The sequence below is a fragment of the Medicago truncatula genome, chromosome 5 (genome assembly GCF_003473485.1).
Source record: "Medicago truncatula cultivar Jemalong A17 chromosome 5, MtrunA17r5.0-ANR, whole genome shotgun sequence".
Classification (NCBI taxonomy): Eukaryota; Viridiplantae; Streptophyta; class Magnoliopsida; order Fabales; family Fabaceae; genus Medicago; species Medicago truncatula.
In genome coordinates this window covers 38,905,645-38,919,273 of record NC_053046.1, presented here as the reverse complement: position 1 = coordinate 38,919,273, position 13,629 = coordinate 38,905,645, and the positions used below count along the sequence as shown (strand labels likewise).

The window sequence follows — 13,629 nt, the reverse complement described above, 5'->3', positions numbered from 1 at the left end:
AAGACTCAATTTCTAAAATGTTTACTCGGTTTTCTACGCAAAATACCTTTCATTCATTGGCTCAATTTATTTTCTTAATTTCTTTTAAATTAAAGGTAACTCTTCCTTCAACTTTAGAATTAATTTGTTAAAGTAATTTTATATTACTTTACTCAAAAATAAATTCATAAATGTTTGGTTGACCCTACATATCTTAATTATCCTTATTATCTAATCCTAAACTACAATGCAAACAAAACATCTAAAACCCTAATCCTATATTTTGAGCGGGAAGATTTTGCTAATACCTCACTTAATGTCATTTTCAAATTTCAAATCCCTTCACTGTATGTATTTAAAGCATTACATATTTCCCATGTACATTTACATGGTTGTGTATAAAGCAGTTCCAAGTAACATCGTAAATGACAAATATTAGTCTATGATACGGTTCCAATGCATTACATTCCCCTTATCCTTATATCACACACTTAATGCCTCTTAACCAAAAAAAAAAAAACACGGCTCTTCTCCCTCATTCTCTCCCAGTCACTTCTCTTCTCATCTCCCAGTCGATGCTTTGCTCTTCTCCTCTCCTCTCCAGTCGATGCTGCTCTTCTCCTCTCCCAGTCGATGCTCTGCTCTTCATCCTCATCGACTCAAGCTCCGGCCATCTTCCATAAACCACCACGAGACCGTGAGTCGAGAGTGAACATATTCATATTCATCTCGCATCAAATCCAGATCTCGAAATCCTCTGCATCTCGATCTGTTGGTTTTAACCATGAAAAAACATTGATTTTGCTGACCTAATTTCATTTCTCCAGGTATTCAATCTATCCCAATCTGATGTATGCTAATTTGCTAATTTTAGAATTAAATATCTGGGTTTATTTAAGTTTATTTGATTTAACGTTAAAGGCTCTGTTTAGTTCAACCAAAATTGTTCAGAATGTTGGAAGCTATGTATTTTGACAGATGCATTTGTCAATGTAGAATCTCTTTTGTTTTAACAGGTTGTATATCACTGTTTTTATAATTTGTTTACCAATGTGATTTTTTTGCTTTTGTTTCTTTTGGTTATTGGATAGTAAAATTAAAGGATGTTTGCAGGAGCTGTCTGAATCAGGAAGCAATTTATTCAAAGCTGATGTAGATTATCACTATAAAATTTATTACTTCCGGTCTTATTCTAGGTTTTCATTATAAAATTGGTGATAATCTTGATTCTGGTGTAGATTTTGTTAATGTTGATGTTAGAATTTCGATTTGATTTGTGTCTGATAGAGTGACCGTTTACAAATTTTATAGTGGCCATAGAGGGATTTCAAAATTGTAGTCAGTAGTAGTCAAACCTGTACGGAATCAGTCATAGAATGGGTTTCAAAATTATAGAAATTGAATTTGATATTTTTAGTTGTTTGAAATTTAGTATCAACTATGAGTCATTCAGTTTGATGAAATCTACTTTGCATTATAATTGTTCGATAAAAAGATCACAAGAACTTACTTGAGGCAAGCCTCATTCTTATTTGTTATTTTTTTGGTACAACATTCTTATTTTCTTCTATGTGCATTTCTTAATCAAGTCATGGAAAAGGTAATAACTCTCATTATGATTGGAATTTAAAATTAACTTAGGGTTGTTTTTTCTCCAATTTCAGAATATGACACCTCTCCTATGTGCATTTCTTAATCAAGTCAAGGAAAAGGTAATAACTCATGATGAACACATTTCTTCAACTAATAAATTTTGTTTACTTTTTGATAGTGTTTCAAATCCATTTCCCAGATAGGGAATAATAGTTTTTGCTGCACGTTCGGCTCACAACAAATTCTCCTGTCATGTGTCACCGACGAGCTGAAGTGGAAGCTCCACGAGAGCAGACAAAAAAGCAGCAAGACCTTTGTGAGGTTTGAGAACCTCCCTTTTACCTTTTCAATTTCTTTTGACACTTAGATTTGGAATTCCAACATGATATTCTAACTGAAAATGATACTTTGTGTGACTTTTGTTGTGTTTAATTCCATCATTTTTCTACGGGTGATTTTTTTGTTTTTAGTTTAATATAGGATGTTTGACATATCACATTAATGAAGATGGATGACAAAGTTTGTCCATAGACTGCTTGACAAACAAAGTAATGAACGCTAATAATTTGTTCTATATGTTCCGCTAATAGCATACTGAACTTTGGTTGTAATACTCCGTGTTTCATGACAAACAAAGTGTGACAGCAATTAAAGTATGGGATCTCTTATAATATTAATACTCCGTGTATCATAGTCTCCCATATCTAAAAAGTATTTGATATGTTTCATGATTTATGAATTTTGATCAATTTAATGGTCCATTATGATCGAAAGGGATAGTCTACTTTATATGATCTTACGTAGGGCTGTTACTTACTGGCGTGTTATATGGTTTGTGTATTTCACTGCATGCTTTAATTTAGATTTGTGTGTACACCTGAAAGAGCTGAACCAGTTGGCCTCCTTTTCCAATCTGGGCTATTTTATTTTATTACCTTTTATTCCATATTATATAATGATCATTCTTTCAGGTTTGAGATGCCTTATAATATATGGTGTGGAGGATGCAATTCTACGAGTGCAAAGGGTGTTCGGTTCAATGCAGAGAAGAAGCAAGTTGGGAATTACTACTCTACAAAGGTATGTGGCGAAGCATCTAATGTTTATTATGGCTACAGCGGCAAATTATTTTTTCATTTTTTTAAACAAAGGCAGGTATAGAAGCACATGCTCATAAGAACAAACTTATTTAATATATGCATGTAGTAATTGATTTTTAACTAATGACAGTTTAAAATTTTGCAATATTAATAACTTACCATGCCAAACTTTTTTCAACTTTCTGAAAAAACTTCCTTCAAATTGAAAATTTCAAACACAACCAATTATAGTCTATGTTTCTCTGTTTTTTTTTTTAAAGGATGTCTATGTTTCTCTGTTAAATGCAGAGGCTTTAAGCCAATTTTTTAAAGTTTAGTTGCAAACAAGATATTTTGAGGTTATAAAACCAAAACTTCATTACTCATTTTTCTAATAAAACTTTGTTGATGAATGTTCTAAATTTGTTTAAGCAATATTTGATTATGTGTTTTATGGAGAATTTATTGATTCTGATGATTTGTTGAGAAAATCCATTTGATGTGTAAGCAACTTAAAATCCAATTTTCAAATGAATCAATTTCCTTTTGTTTCTCTAATGGCAGTTAGTATATTTAATGAATGATGCTGGAAGCTCATACACCACTATTCATTTTTCATGTTTATACGTTACATTCAAGATGAATTACAAATCGTTATTACTTTATGATATCTTGCTGCCGTAATAACTATAAATTGAAAATTGAACTTTGGTTGCAAGGGTTTTTATGGAATAAGGAAGTGAAATATAGGTCTCTGCCTTAATATGCATTAAAAAAAGATTTAAGGAACCGGTGAAGGTTAAGTATATGACCCGTGTGAATTCTCTATAAAGTTATCAAATAATTGGTTTCATAATTGCCAACAATATGATATGCTTAAAAATCGTTTACGTATGATGTATTGAAAATATACGATGAGTTGTGCAAACACCGCAATTTAGGAGATGCCCTTTATGACAGGTATTAGTCACTGTTATTTGTTACCAAGTGCTGCTAAATAGCGGTGATTATAATTTTAACTAATACTAAACTTTCTACTAATTTATATGTGTCTTTGATATCGTTATCTAATACCATATGTGTAACATTATGCCTGTCTATATGCAGCAAAACAATGCAAGTAATTTCCCTTCCGAGCTGGATATTTTCTATGGGAAACATATGTTGTTCAAAGTTGAAGTAGCTGAGGGAAATCTTATACATAATTGACATAGCTATGTGGTGAAGCGAATCACTGATGATGGATGATGTGGATATGATAAAAAGGTTCATGGTATTTCATAATATCAAGGTGCTATGTCGATACCATATCCTTATTCTAATAATCACAGTTTATGTGCACTGTTTATAATCATAGCTTTTATTTTATGCAGTCAATCACTGTTCCAACTCAGGTATATTGATTTTAAAAATGCAGTCATAAACATATACATACAATGATAGCAAAATAGATGAACCAGTTTAGGATTTGATTTTTTGCGGTCTATGTCACCGCTATTTTGTTGTTACGGCTACCAAGCAACATTAATCTTATGTTATAGTGTTGATTCCAACCGTGTTTACTTTGTGATCAATTCACTCTACTTTTACTGCTATTAAATCCGGAGCTTATTTAATGTTACAAAAACACTGTCAAATAGTTTTTTATTTTTAACTGCTATGATATTACATAATCTAAGATTTAAGGTATAGAGAAACTAATAAGAAAAATGTGCGTCTGTAATTCATGTAGCATTTATGTTAAGAAATTCATTAGTAAATTTAATAATTGTGCATCATATATTTATTTGTAAAGTTCTGTCTTATAGTAATATTTGCATATAGACAATTAATTTCTATAATGTTTTTTATTTATTTTAAAATAACCGCAGTTATAAAATAATTGTTTTATATTGTGCGCCCTACGCCTTCAATTCCAAGCTGCTCATGATAATTGAATTTTGTTTATTGTATCATGAAGGTTGAGGGCGTTGATTCATCCAAGTCTGCCGTTAATCAAAAGGACACTGATGTCATCCAGGTTAATGATCGTGAGAAAGAGGATGAACAGACGCCTTGCAGCAAAGTTGTATGGAAAAGATCAGCTGAGAAAGGTGTTTCAGATGTGACAGCTTATAAGTTGGATGGGGACGAATCTGCCACAAAATCTATCAAGCTGAAGTGTGTGAAGCTTGAGCCTAAAAATTAGGATGAGTGTCATGATGCAGTCCCTTAATTATATTAATTTTACAATTGCCTAGAAATTTTTGTTTATGTATTTTTCTCTATTGTTTTTGTTTCTTGAAGTACTATTTGTTCGTTGTCCTTTAAGCGCCGGTTATGGTGTATGACATTTCATATCCTTATTTTGTTTAATTCGAATTTTATCGTTTCTTGAAGTATTTAACTCATTTAGTGAATGTCTTTTATCATTATAAGGCACCATACCACCGTTAATTGCCGCAACTATTCGATTTTATGACAAGATCTTTCTAAAAGGATTTCACTCCTGTATCTTAATGCAGGTGTATAGATTCTTGGTATTGATAATGCCAACTCATCTTCGTTATTTTCAGATATAATCATCAATCGCGGTGTTCATGCATATGCCACCTATGGGATTAGTAGTAACTTTACAATATAGCAACAAATTGGAATTTATGTCACGTATGCTATTTGTATTGAATAGAACATTTCTTCTGTTTTAGTATCTTTAAAAAGGATATTTCAAGCTTACATGACTTGGTTTTTTTTAGGAAAACCTTATTAACTTATATTCTTTTTTATTCATTTTAGTAGTTAGAATTCAGTTCTATATAAATTTTTCTTTATATAAGTTAGGCTAATATGCGTAAAATGCGGTGATTATTCTTATGTCACTAATGTGATCCAATAAAAAAATAATGGAATAGATAGGGGTTGTTAATCTATAACTCATTAAGGTTTTCTTTATTAGTGCATTTTACAAAACACCCTTCTCTGTTTATATGCTTCCATTTTCAAAATCACTTAGAGCAGCTTATATGCTTCCAATTTCCTTCATGCTTGCATTAATTCGTCACCACTCTAGAATCACTGTAAGTGTTAACTCTAACCACTAATATGAGGCTCTTGCATGGATGTTCAGAAAACGACTTTGAAGAAGGAAAGGATTTTAGTGAGTGGGTGCTTGGAATGGGTGATGGAAGCATTGGTGAGGAAAATGATGAGGATATTCGAGTGTCAATTCCTGAATATCTTCTTATACATCGTTCAGGTGATCCTGTTGCAGCCATTGTTGAATGCATTTATACATCTCTTTTAATGAACAAAAATTAGATTGAAGTGGTTGTCGCTAACACCGTCGGATACAAGGATACTGTTTAAGTTCCAACGCAGACAGTTTCCTCTATCTATATGTTTTGCAATGACAATCAACAAGAGTCATGGACAATCACTCAAACAAGTGGTTGTGTATCGTCCTCAACCCGTATTCTCTCATGGTCAGCTTTATGTCGCAATATCCAGAGTGACCTCCAAGAGTGGTTTGAATATTTTAATGATTGATGAGAATGGCAAAAGCATGGATAGCACTTCGAATGTAGTTTACAAGGAGATTTTCCGCAATCTACCAAACTAATGTCTTCTTTTATTGTAATTTTATCGTAACCTTTTTATTTTGTACCGCAAGCACTTTTTATTCTCAATACATTTGCATGTTTTGTTTTCAATTAATATCGTCCTCAACCCGTATTCTCTCATGGTCAGCTTTATGTCGCAATATCCAGAGTGACCTCTAAGAGTGGTTTGAATATTTTAATGACCGATGAGAATGGCAAAAGCATGGATAACTTCGAATGTATTTTACAAGGAGATTTTCCGCAATCTACCAACCTAATGTCTTCTTTTATTGTAATTTTATCGTAACCTTTTTATTTTGTACCGCAAGCACTTTTTATTCTTAATATATTTGCATGTTTTGTTTTCAATTAATATGACCCGGGCGACAGCACGGGTGGATGGTCTAGTACACCAAATGTTTGTATGGATACTAATGAATTAATTAATATTTTTTTAAGATACTAATAAATGAATGTTATCGTCAATTAGTATAACGGACTCAAAATACTCCATTACTAAAATTGCAACCACAAAAAATCAATCTTCGAACTGGAGTGCCTCATACGGTTGAAGATAAGCACCAGCACTTACTACAAAACAAACCCATCTTATATCAATGCTTTAGTTTCTTTGAATATAAATAACTAAATAGAGGGAAATCAATTAGTACATCCAAAATCATATCATAAAGGAAAAAGGAAAGTATTAAGTGTAAGTTTCTCTAAATGGGATCCTTTTTTATTCCATTGCCTTATTTTACCTTTCACTTCTTCTCGTTGTTGTTGCTTACTCATTTTACTTCCCACACTTTCTCACTGTGCAACAAACATGACAACTCTGCCTTGTTACAATTCAAAAACTCTTTTTCTGTCAACACTTCATCTCAACCCAATCCGTACTTTGGTTGTTCCTCTTTTTCTTTCAAGACAGAATCTTGGCAAAACAGTACAGATTGTTGTGAGTGGGATGGTGTCACGTGCGACACCATGTCAGATCACGTGATTGGTCTGGACCTCAGTTGCAACAATCTAAAAGGTGAATTACATCCCAATAGCACCATCTTTCAGCTTAAACACCTTCAACAACTCAACTTGGCTTTTAATCATTTTTCTTGGTCTTCAATGCCTATTGGTGTTGGAGATTTAGTGAAACTCACACATCTAAATCTATCAAATTGTTACCTCAATGGTAATATTCCTTCCACAATCTCTCATTTGTCAAAATTAGTATCACTTGATCTTAGCAGTTTTGGGGATGTGGAATTGAAACTAAATCCATTGACATGGAAGAAACTCATTCATAATGCTACTAATTTAAGGGAACTTTATTTGGATAATGTGAACATGTCTTCCATCAGAGAGAGCTCTTTGTCAATGCTAAAGAATTTGTCATCCTCTTTGGTTTCTCTTAGTCTACGAGACACTGTGTTGCAAGGAAATATATCAAGTGACATCCTCTCTTTACCTAATCTTCAAAGATTGGATTTGTCATTTAATCAAAACCTTAGTGGTCAACTTCCAAAGTCCAACTGGAGCACTCCTCTAAGGTACTTGGTCCTCTCTTCCTCTGCTTTTTCAGGTGAAATTCCTTATTCCATAGGTCAATTGAAGTCTCTTACTCAATTAGTCCTTTCACATTGCAATTTTGATGGGATGGTTCCTCTATCTTTGTGGAATCTCACCCAACTAACACATTTGGACCTTTCATTGAATAAACTTAACGGTGAGATCTCACCATTACTTTCAAACCTCAAACACCTCATTCATTGTTATCTTGCATATAATAACTTTAGCGGTAGCATCCCAAATGTTTATGGAAATTTAATCAAATTGAAATATTTAGCACTTTCCTCTAACAACCTAACAGGCCAAGTTCCATCATCACTTTTTCATCTACCTCATCTTTCTCATTTATATTTAGCAGATAACAAACTAGTTGGCCCAATTCCAATTGAAATCACAAAACGTTCAAAATTGAGCTATGTGTTTTTGGATGATAACATGTTAAATGGAACAATTCCACAGTGGTGTTATTCTTTGCCTTCATTGTTAGAGTTGGGCCTCAGCGACAACCACCTCACAGGGTTCATTGGTGAGTTCTCAACATATTCTTTGCAATCTTTGGATCTCTCTAATAACAACCTACAAGGTCATTTTCCAAATTCAATATTTCAACTCCAAAATCTTACTTACTTATATTTGTCATCAACAAACTTGAGTGGTGTTGTGGATTTTCACCAATTTTCAAAATTAAACAAACTATGGTATCTCGTTCTTTCACACAATACTTTTCTTTCTATCAACATTGATAGCAGTATTGACTCCATCATACCCAACCTTTTTTCATTAGATTTATCCTCTGCTAATATTAATAGTTTTCCTAAATTCCAAGCACGAAATCTGCAAACATTAGATCTCTCCAACAACAACATTCATGGGAAAATTCCCAAATGGTTTCATACGAAGCTCTTAAACTCATGGAAGGACATTCGGTACATTGATCTTAGTTTCAACATGTTGCAAGGAGATCTTCCAATTCCACCATCTGGCATTCAATACTTTTCACTCTCAAATAACAACTTCACAGGAAATATTTCTTCAACATTCCGCAACGCAAGTTCCCTTTATACCCTCAATTTGGCTCACAACAACTTTCAAGGAGATCTTCCAATTCCACCTTCTGGCATTCAATACTTTTCACTCTCAAATAACAACTTCACAGGATACATTTCTTCAACATTCTGCAATGCCAGTTCCCTTTATGTGCTCGATTTGGCTCACAACAATTTGAAAGGTATGATTCCACAATGCCTAGGAACATTTCCTAATCTCTATGTTTTGGATATGCAAATGAACAACCTCTATGGAAGCATTCCTAGAACCTTTACCAAAGGAAATGCATTTGAGACTATAAAGTTGAATGGCAACCAATTGGAAGGATCATTACCACAATCTTTGGCTAACTGTTCATATCTTGAAGTTTTGGACCTTGGTGACAACAACGTTGAGGATACATTTCCTGATTGGCTAGAAACTCTACCAGAGTTACAGGTGATAAGTTTACGATCAAATAATCTTCATGGTGCAATCACCTGTTCTAGCACCAAGCATACATTTCCCAAGTTGAGAATTTTTGATGTCTCTAACAACAATTTTAGTGGGCCCTTGCCAGCATCATGCATCAAGAACTTTCAAGGAATGATGAAGGTGAATGACAAAAAAATTGATCTGCAATACATGCGTAATGGTTACTACAATGATTCCGTTGTGGTCACAGTGAAAGGTTTTTTCATTGAGCTAACAAGGATATTGACTGCTTTCACAACTATTGATTTATCAAATAACATGTTTGAAGGTGAAATTCCACAAGTCATTGGAGAATTAAATTCTCTCAAAGGACTTAACCTTTCAAACAATGGAATCACAAGTAGCATTCCACAATCTTTGAGTCATTTGAGAAATTTGGAGTGGTTGGACCTCTCATGCAACCAATTGAAGGGTGAGATTCCTGTGGCTTTGACAAATTTGAACTTCCTCTCAGTCTTAAACCTTTCACAAAACCATCTTGAGGGAATCATACCTAAAGGTCAACAGTTTAATACATTTGGAAATGATTCTTTTGAAGGAAATACAATGTTGTGTGGATTTCCATTGTCTAAATCATGCAAAAATGAGGAAGATCTGCCACCTCATTCAACATCTGAAGATGAAGAAGAATCAGGATTTGGCTGGAAAGCGGTAGCAATCGGATATGCATGTGGGGCAATATTCGGGTTGCTATTCGGATATAATGTATTCTTCTTCACCGGTAAACCCGAATGGCTTGTAAGACATGTTGAACATATGTTTGACATAAGATTGAAAAGAACAAACAACAGAGCCATCGCAAATCGCAGAAGAATGAATTAATTGGATGATGGTGTTTTCAAATATGTAGATATAACTGTTTGTAATTAATCTGAATTTCCCAGTTTAAGGGATGTAGTATCATATATATATATATATATATATATATATTTTAATACCAATGTGTTATTGTAAGTTGTTGAACAAATAAGAAATTAAAGTGATCAATTGCTTTTTTGTTACTTTCAAGATTTTATTGTTGAATAAATGATAAGACTTAATTGCTTCAACTTCTAAACTTTTTTTTTTTATCTCAATGTCTTTTGGTTGTTAGGTAGTTCACACATATCAAAATATGTTGTTTTTAATTTCTATGATGGATATAGATGTTGGTGCTTCGATTGAAGGATGTTGATGTTTTTTACCTTTTGAATAATGTATATTTGAAACCATATCCTCAGTGTGTAATATTTAATCTATTTCAGTGTTCAACTTCTCTTATAAAATGGAATTGAATGGTGTCACAGCATCCAAATATTATTTCTATGTAATTATCACTCCTTTATGCCTGTGCAAGTGTGTCATCGACTCGATTAGGGTGTTGCGGCAATGAATGAATAATTGAACAATATTCATTAAAACATGCGTAAATACATACACATTCATATGAAAATATGAGTAAAACGTATTGTTGCTTTAAGCTGTGATGTGCAAATATGGTTCAATTATAATATTTAATCTCTTGAATCTATTCCTTGTGTTCAACTTCTCTTGAATTATAGTAACACTAAAAAAAAAAGAAACTTCTCTTGAATTATAAACCAAACTAGCGATTCGGCACTAAGCGGTGCCACTCCTCCCCGGACCCCTCGTATAATGTCGTTCACTACCAAACTCCCAGCATGCCTTTGAAAATGATGATGCTGAATATTACACAGGAAATTGAATCATTATGATATGAGAAAGACCACATTACACATCAAGCATGGACACAGATACAAACACCAAAGGCTGAAAACAATTTCAAGTAAATGACAAACAAAACGCACATCAACTCAAATCATTATGATATATCAATTGTCCAACAAACAACGAAGGTAAATTCAAGGCTTGAGACATTGTTAAAAGTATAAGTTCATTTTCATACTTCGATAGCTAGTAAATAAAATGTGTTGCTTAACAAAAAAAAATTGTAGATAATAGACTTGTTTAAAAAAAATATATGTGTTAACCAAAGCTATTTAGCTTTTTCTTGTGGGGTCGCAAGGAGAGTCTGGGGCACTCCCTTTAGCGAAGAGCAACCACATGAGAGAGACACCATATTTTTATCTAAAATATTAATGCAAATAATTGAGTGGTGATAAGTTGACCACCACAAGTGCCGCACACCTTTTCTACCATCACACATAAATGTGACACGTGGCCATGTGACCCTCACTACCAGACACCTTTTTGGTTATCAATTTTTTTTTTCTTTTATTACTTTTGAGCATTGTTGTCAACTTGGAGATCCGAAAGTTGAATAGCTTAACTGATTAGCCGACATGTCATGTAAGAAGGCTTACCATTTTTAACAATTGATGCAATATTTGTAATATATTTGAACAATTGAAGCAATATGTGTAATATTAATCACCAATATCTAATATGGTGCACTAGACTGAAAAGGATCGTTGTTGTTTTTTATTAAGCTATTGATCTATTACAGCACAAGTTTTGTCGTCGAAATGGTCATTTATTTAAATCTAAACTGGTGGAAGAAATTTGATGTTAGTATGATAAATGTGTGACGGCAGATGCATGAACCATTGAGAATTCAGATCAGTTCTTTTTTTGCTATCAAGACAAGATATTTACGAATCTGACAATGAAAATATTGATTCGTGGGGAGTTTGATAATCCCAACGCTAAGTTTAGGAGATCAAATTGAAGTGTACAGAAGTATCACTAGAAGAGTAAAAGGCTTATGGACTATGGCAATGAGGAAATATATAAAATGTAGAGATTTGAAGTTCTAAATGTAGAGATTGTGAGGGAAGCTCTGTTGGAACAAAATGTGTTTCACAATGAACCTTATTGAGTTTTGATGATAATAAGGTATTAAAAATTGTCAATTGGTTATTACTAATTATTGTTCAATGTTTCGTCGGTTATGAAGTACATACAGAGACACAAACACCGAATACAACATTGACACTGACATAGTATAAAAAATTGAGAAAATAAAAAAGTAATTGAATCGAACAACACATGTGATTATACATGCTTTAGTGATAGTTATGATTCACAATTGTATTTTCTATTGCCATTGCACTCCCAATGTTTTAACTGTTCTAGCGAACCTGTTTGTTCCTTAATCAAGAGGAGTCCTGCTTTGTATATAAAGTAAATGGCCAACTTGTATTCTTATTAATGAGTGTTGATAAAAGCTACAATTTTAAATGCCATGATTTTTTTTTGAACAATTTTAAATGCCATGATTGATAAGCAGGTGGAACAAAATGTGTTTTTTGCAACAACGGCAAGATGAAAAAAGAGATGGGGTTGGTTGACTGCAAAGTATGCAAGGGTTCAGGTATCTCTTTATGTCATTATCTCTTATATACAAAAAATTGTTATTGGACATCATGCAAAATTGCATTTATTTTGCATTCTTTATTTAATATGAATAATTTGGGTTGTGCTTCTCTGTACTGTCTTTAGTAGAATGTTTTTACTTTTGGTAGGAAACCAGTGTTGTAAAATAGCGGCTCTAGTGTACGCCATACTGGAATTTGAATAAATCGTTATTGTTTTGCGATACGTTATTTGATATAGTTTTGTTAAATAGTGGCTCTAGTGCCATTATAGCATTGTAGCTTAGCAGAATTTGAACAAAGTGTTATTTTCCATGATCTGCGATTCTGGTGAAAACCCACAAGATATTTCACGGTATAATCTACTAATACCCGTGTCTAATTCACATTTTGTAGGATTGGTACTCTGCAAGAAATGTGCAGGTTCTGGCTATTCCCGAAGGTTATGAGCTTTGAATTCAGCTTTATATCTCAAATCTTCTTCCTCTGACATCCGCAAGATCTTGTAACTATCTTATTTGTTCATAGTTTTTATCTTTTTAAGAATATTTTTAATCATATAACTTTGTTTCCCTTTGATGTGTCCTTGATAATTGCTATATACATAAGCATAAAATGAATCAAAGTTTAATTTTGTGTTAAATTTCGGTGTCAGTGAACATATGAAGTTGTAGCACCGTTCTTTGATGCATCATTCATATCATAGATCATATGCTCAAAATGAACGTTCATTTTTCTTTTATAGAACAAAGTGAATATCTATATATATACACACTAAACTTGAAGGAGACATTAGTAGGCCTAAGTATCATTGAATAAGGTAATTGTTCAATAAGCCCTTCAATTAAAGACAATATGTTTTCATTTTATATCAATTACAGAAACATCAATGCATTTGCAACTCTGTTATCACCTTAGACAGAATAAGTAGGATTGTGATTGTGAGAACTTGCTTTCTGAGATTCTAAGATGAACACA

General features: G+C 33.0%; 2 protein-coding genes and 1 long non-coding RNA gene across 4 annotated transcripts; all 3 read left to right on the top strand.

Moving 5' to 3' along the window:
• The first annotated feature begins 499 nt into the window (after positions 1-499).
• On the top strand, positions 500-5,029 carry LOC112422184 (uncharacterized). 2 transcript variants are annotated; one of them, XM_024785013.2, is made up of 6 exons: positions 500-806; positions 1,644-1,691; positions 1,772-1,893; positions 2,544-2,652; positions 3,759-3,942; positions 4,612-5,029. In XM_024785013.2, exons 2-5 carry the CDS (start codon positions 1,647-1,649, stop codon positions 3,858-3,860), a joined length of 378 nt encoding a protein of 125 aa, XP_024640781.1. In that variant the 5' UTR covers positions 500-806; positions 1,644-1,646; the 3' UTR covers positions 3,861-3,942; positions 4,612-5,029. The 2 variants fall into 2 exon arrangements, 1 of the variants encoding a protein (XP_024640781.1); XR_005646285.1 differs by lacking the exon at positions 1,644-1,691 and having other exon boundaries at positions 1,751-1,893.
• A 2,111-nt stretch (positions 5,030-7,140) lies between these two features.
• Positions 7,141-10,188, top strand: LOC11432877 (receptor-like protein Cf-9 homolog). The gene is made up of 3 exons (XM_039834377.1): positions 7,141-7,929; positions 8,290-8,821; positions 8,957-10,188. Exons 1-3 carry the CDS (start codon positions 7,217-7,219, stop codon positions 10,136-10,138), a joined length of 2,427 nt encoding a protein of 808 aa, XP_039690311.1. The 5' UTR covers positions 7,141-7,216; the 3' UTR covers positions 10,139-10,188.
• A 2,371-nt stretch (positions 10,189-12,559) lies between these two features.
• Positions 12,560-13,372, top strand: LOC112421993 (uncharacterized). Its single transcript, XR_003012431.2, has 2 exons — positions 12,560-12,650; positions 13,048-13,372. It is a non-coding gene; the product is annotated as an uncharacterized lncRNA (long non-coding RNA).
• Positions 13,373-13,629: the final 257 nt, after the last annotated feature.

Bases quoted from the DNA above. Each gene is read 5' to 3' on its own strand.
- LOC112422184 (XM_024785013.2), top strand. From the start codon at position 1,647: ATGACACCTCTCCTATGTGCATTTCTTAATCAAGTCAAGGAAAAG. The intron at 1,692-1,771 runs GTAATAACTCAT...TCCATTTCCCAG, and splicing joins TTAATCAAGTCAAGGAAAAG to ATAGGGAATAATAGTTTTTG. The intron at 2,653-3,758 runs GTATGTGGCGAA...GTCTATATGCAG, and splicing joins GGAATTACTACTCTACAAAG to CAAAACAATGCAAGTAATTT.
- LOC11432877 (XM_039834377.1), top strand. From the start codon at position 7,217: ATGTCAGATCACGTGATTGGTCTGGACCTCAGTTGCAACAATCTAAAA. The intron at 7,930-8,289 runs CCTTTCATTGAA...GTTAGAGTTGGG, and splicing joins ACCCAACTAACACATTTGGA to CCTCAGCGACAACCACCTCA. The intron at 8,822-8,956 runs ATTTCTTCAACA...TTCACAGGATAC, and splicing joins ATAACAACTTCACAGGAAAT to ATTTCTTCAACATTCTGCAA.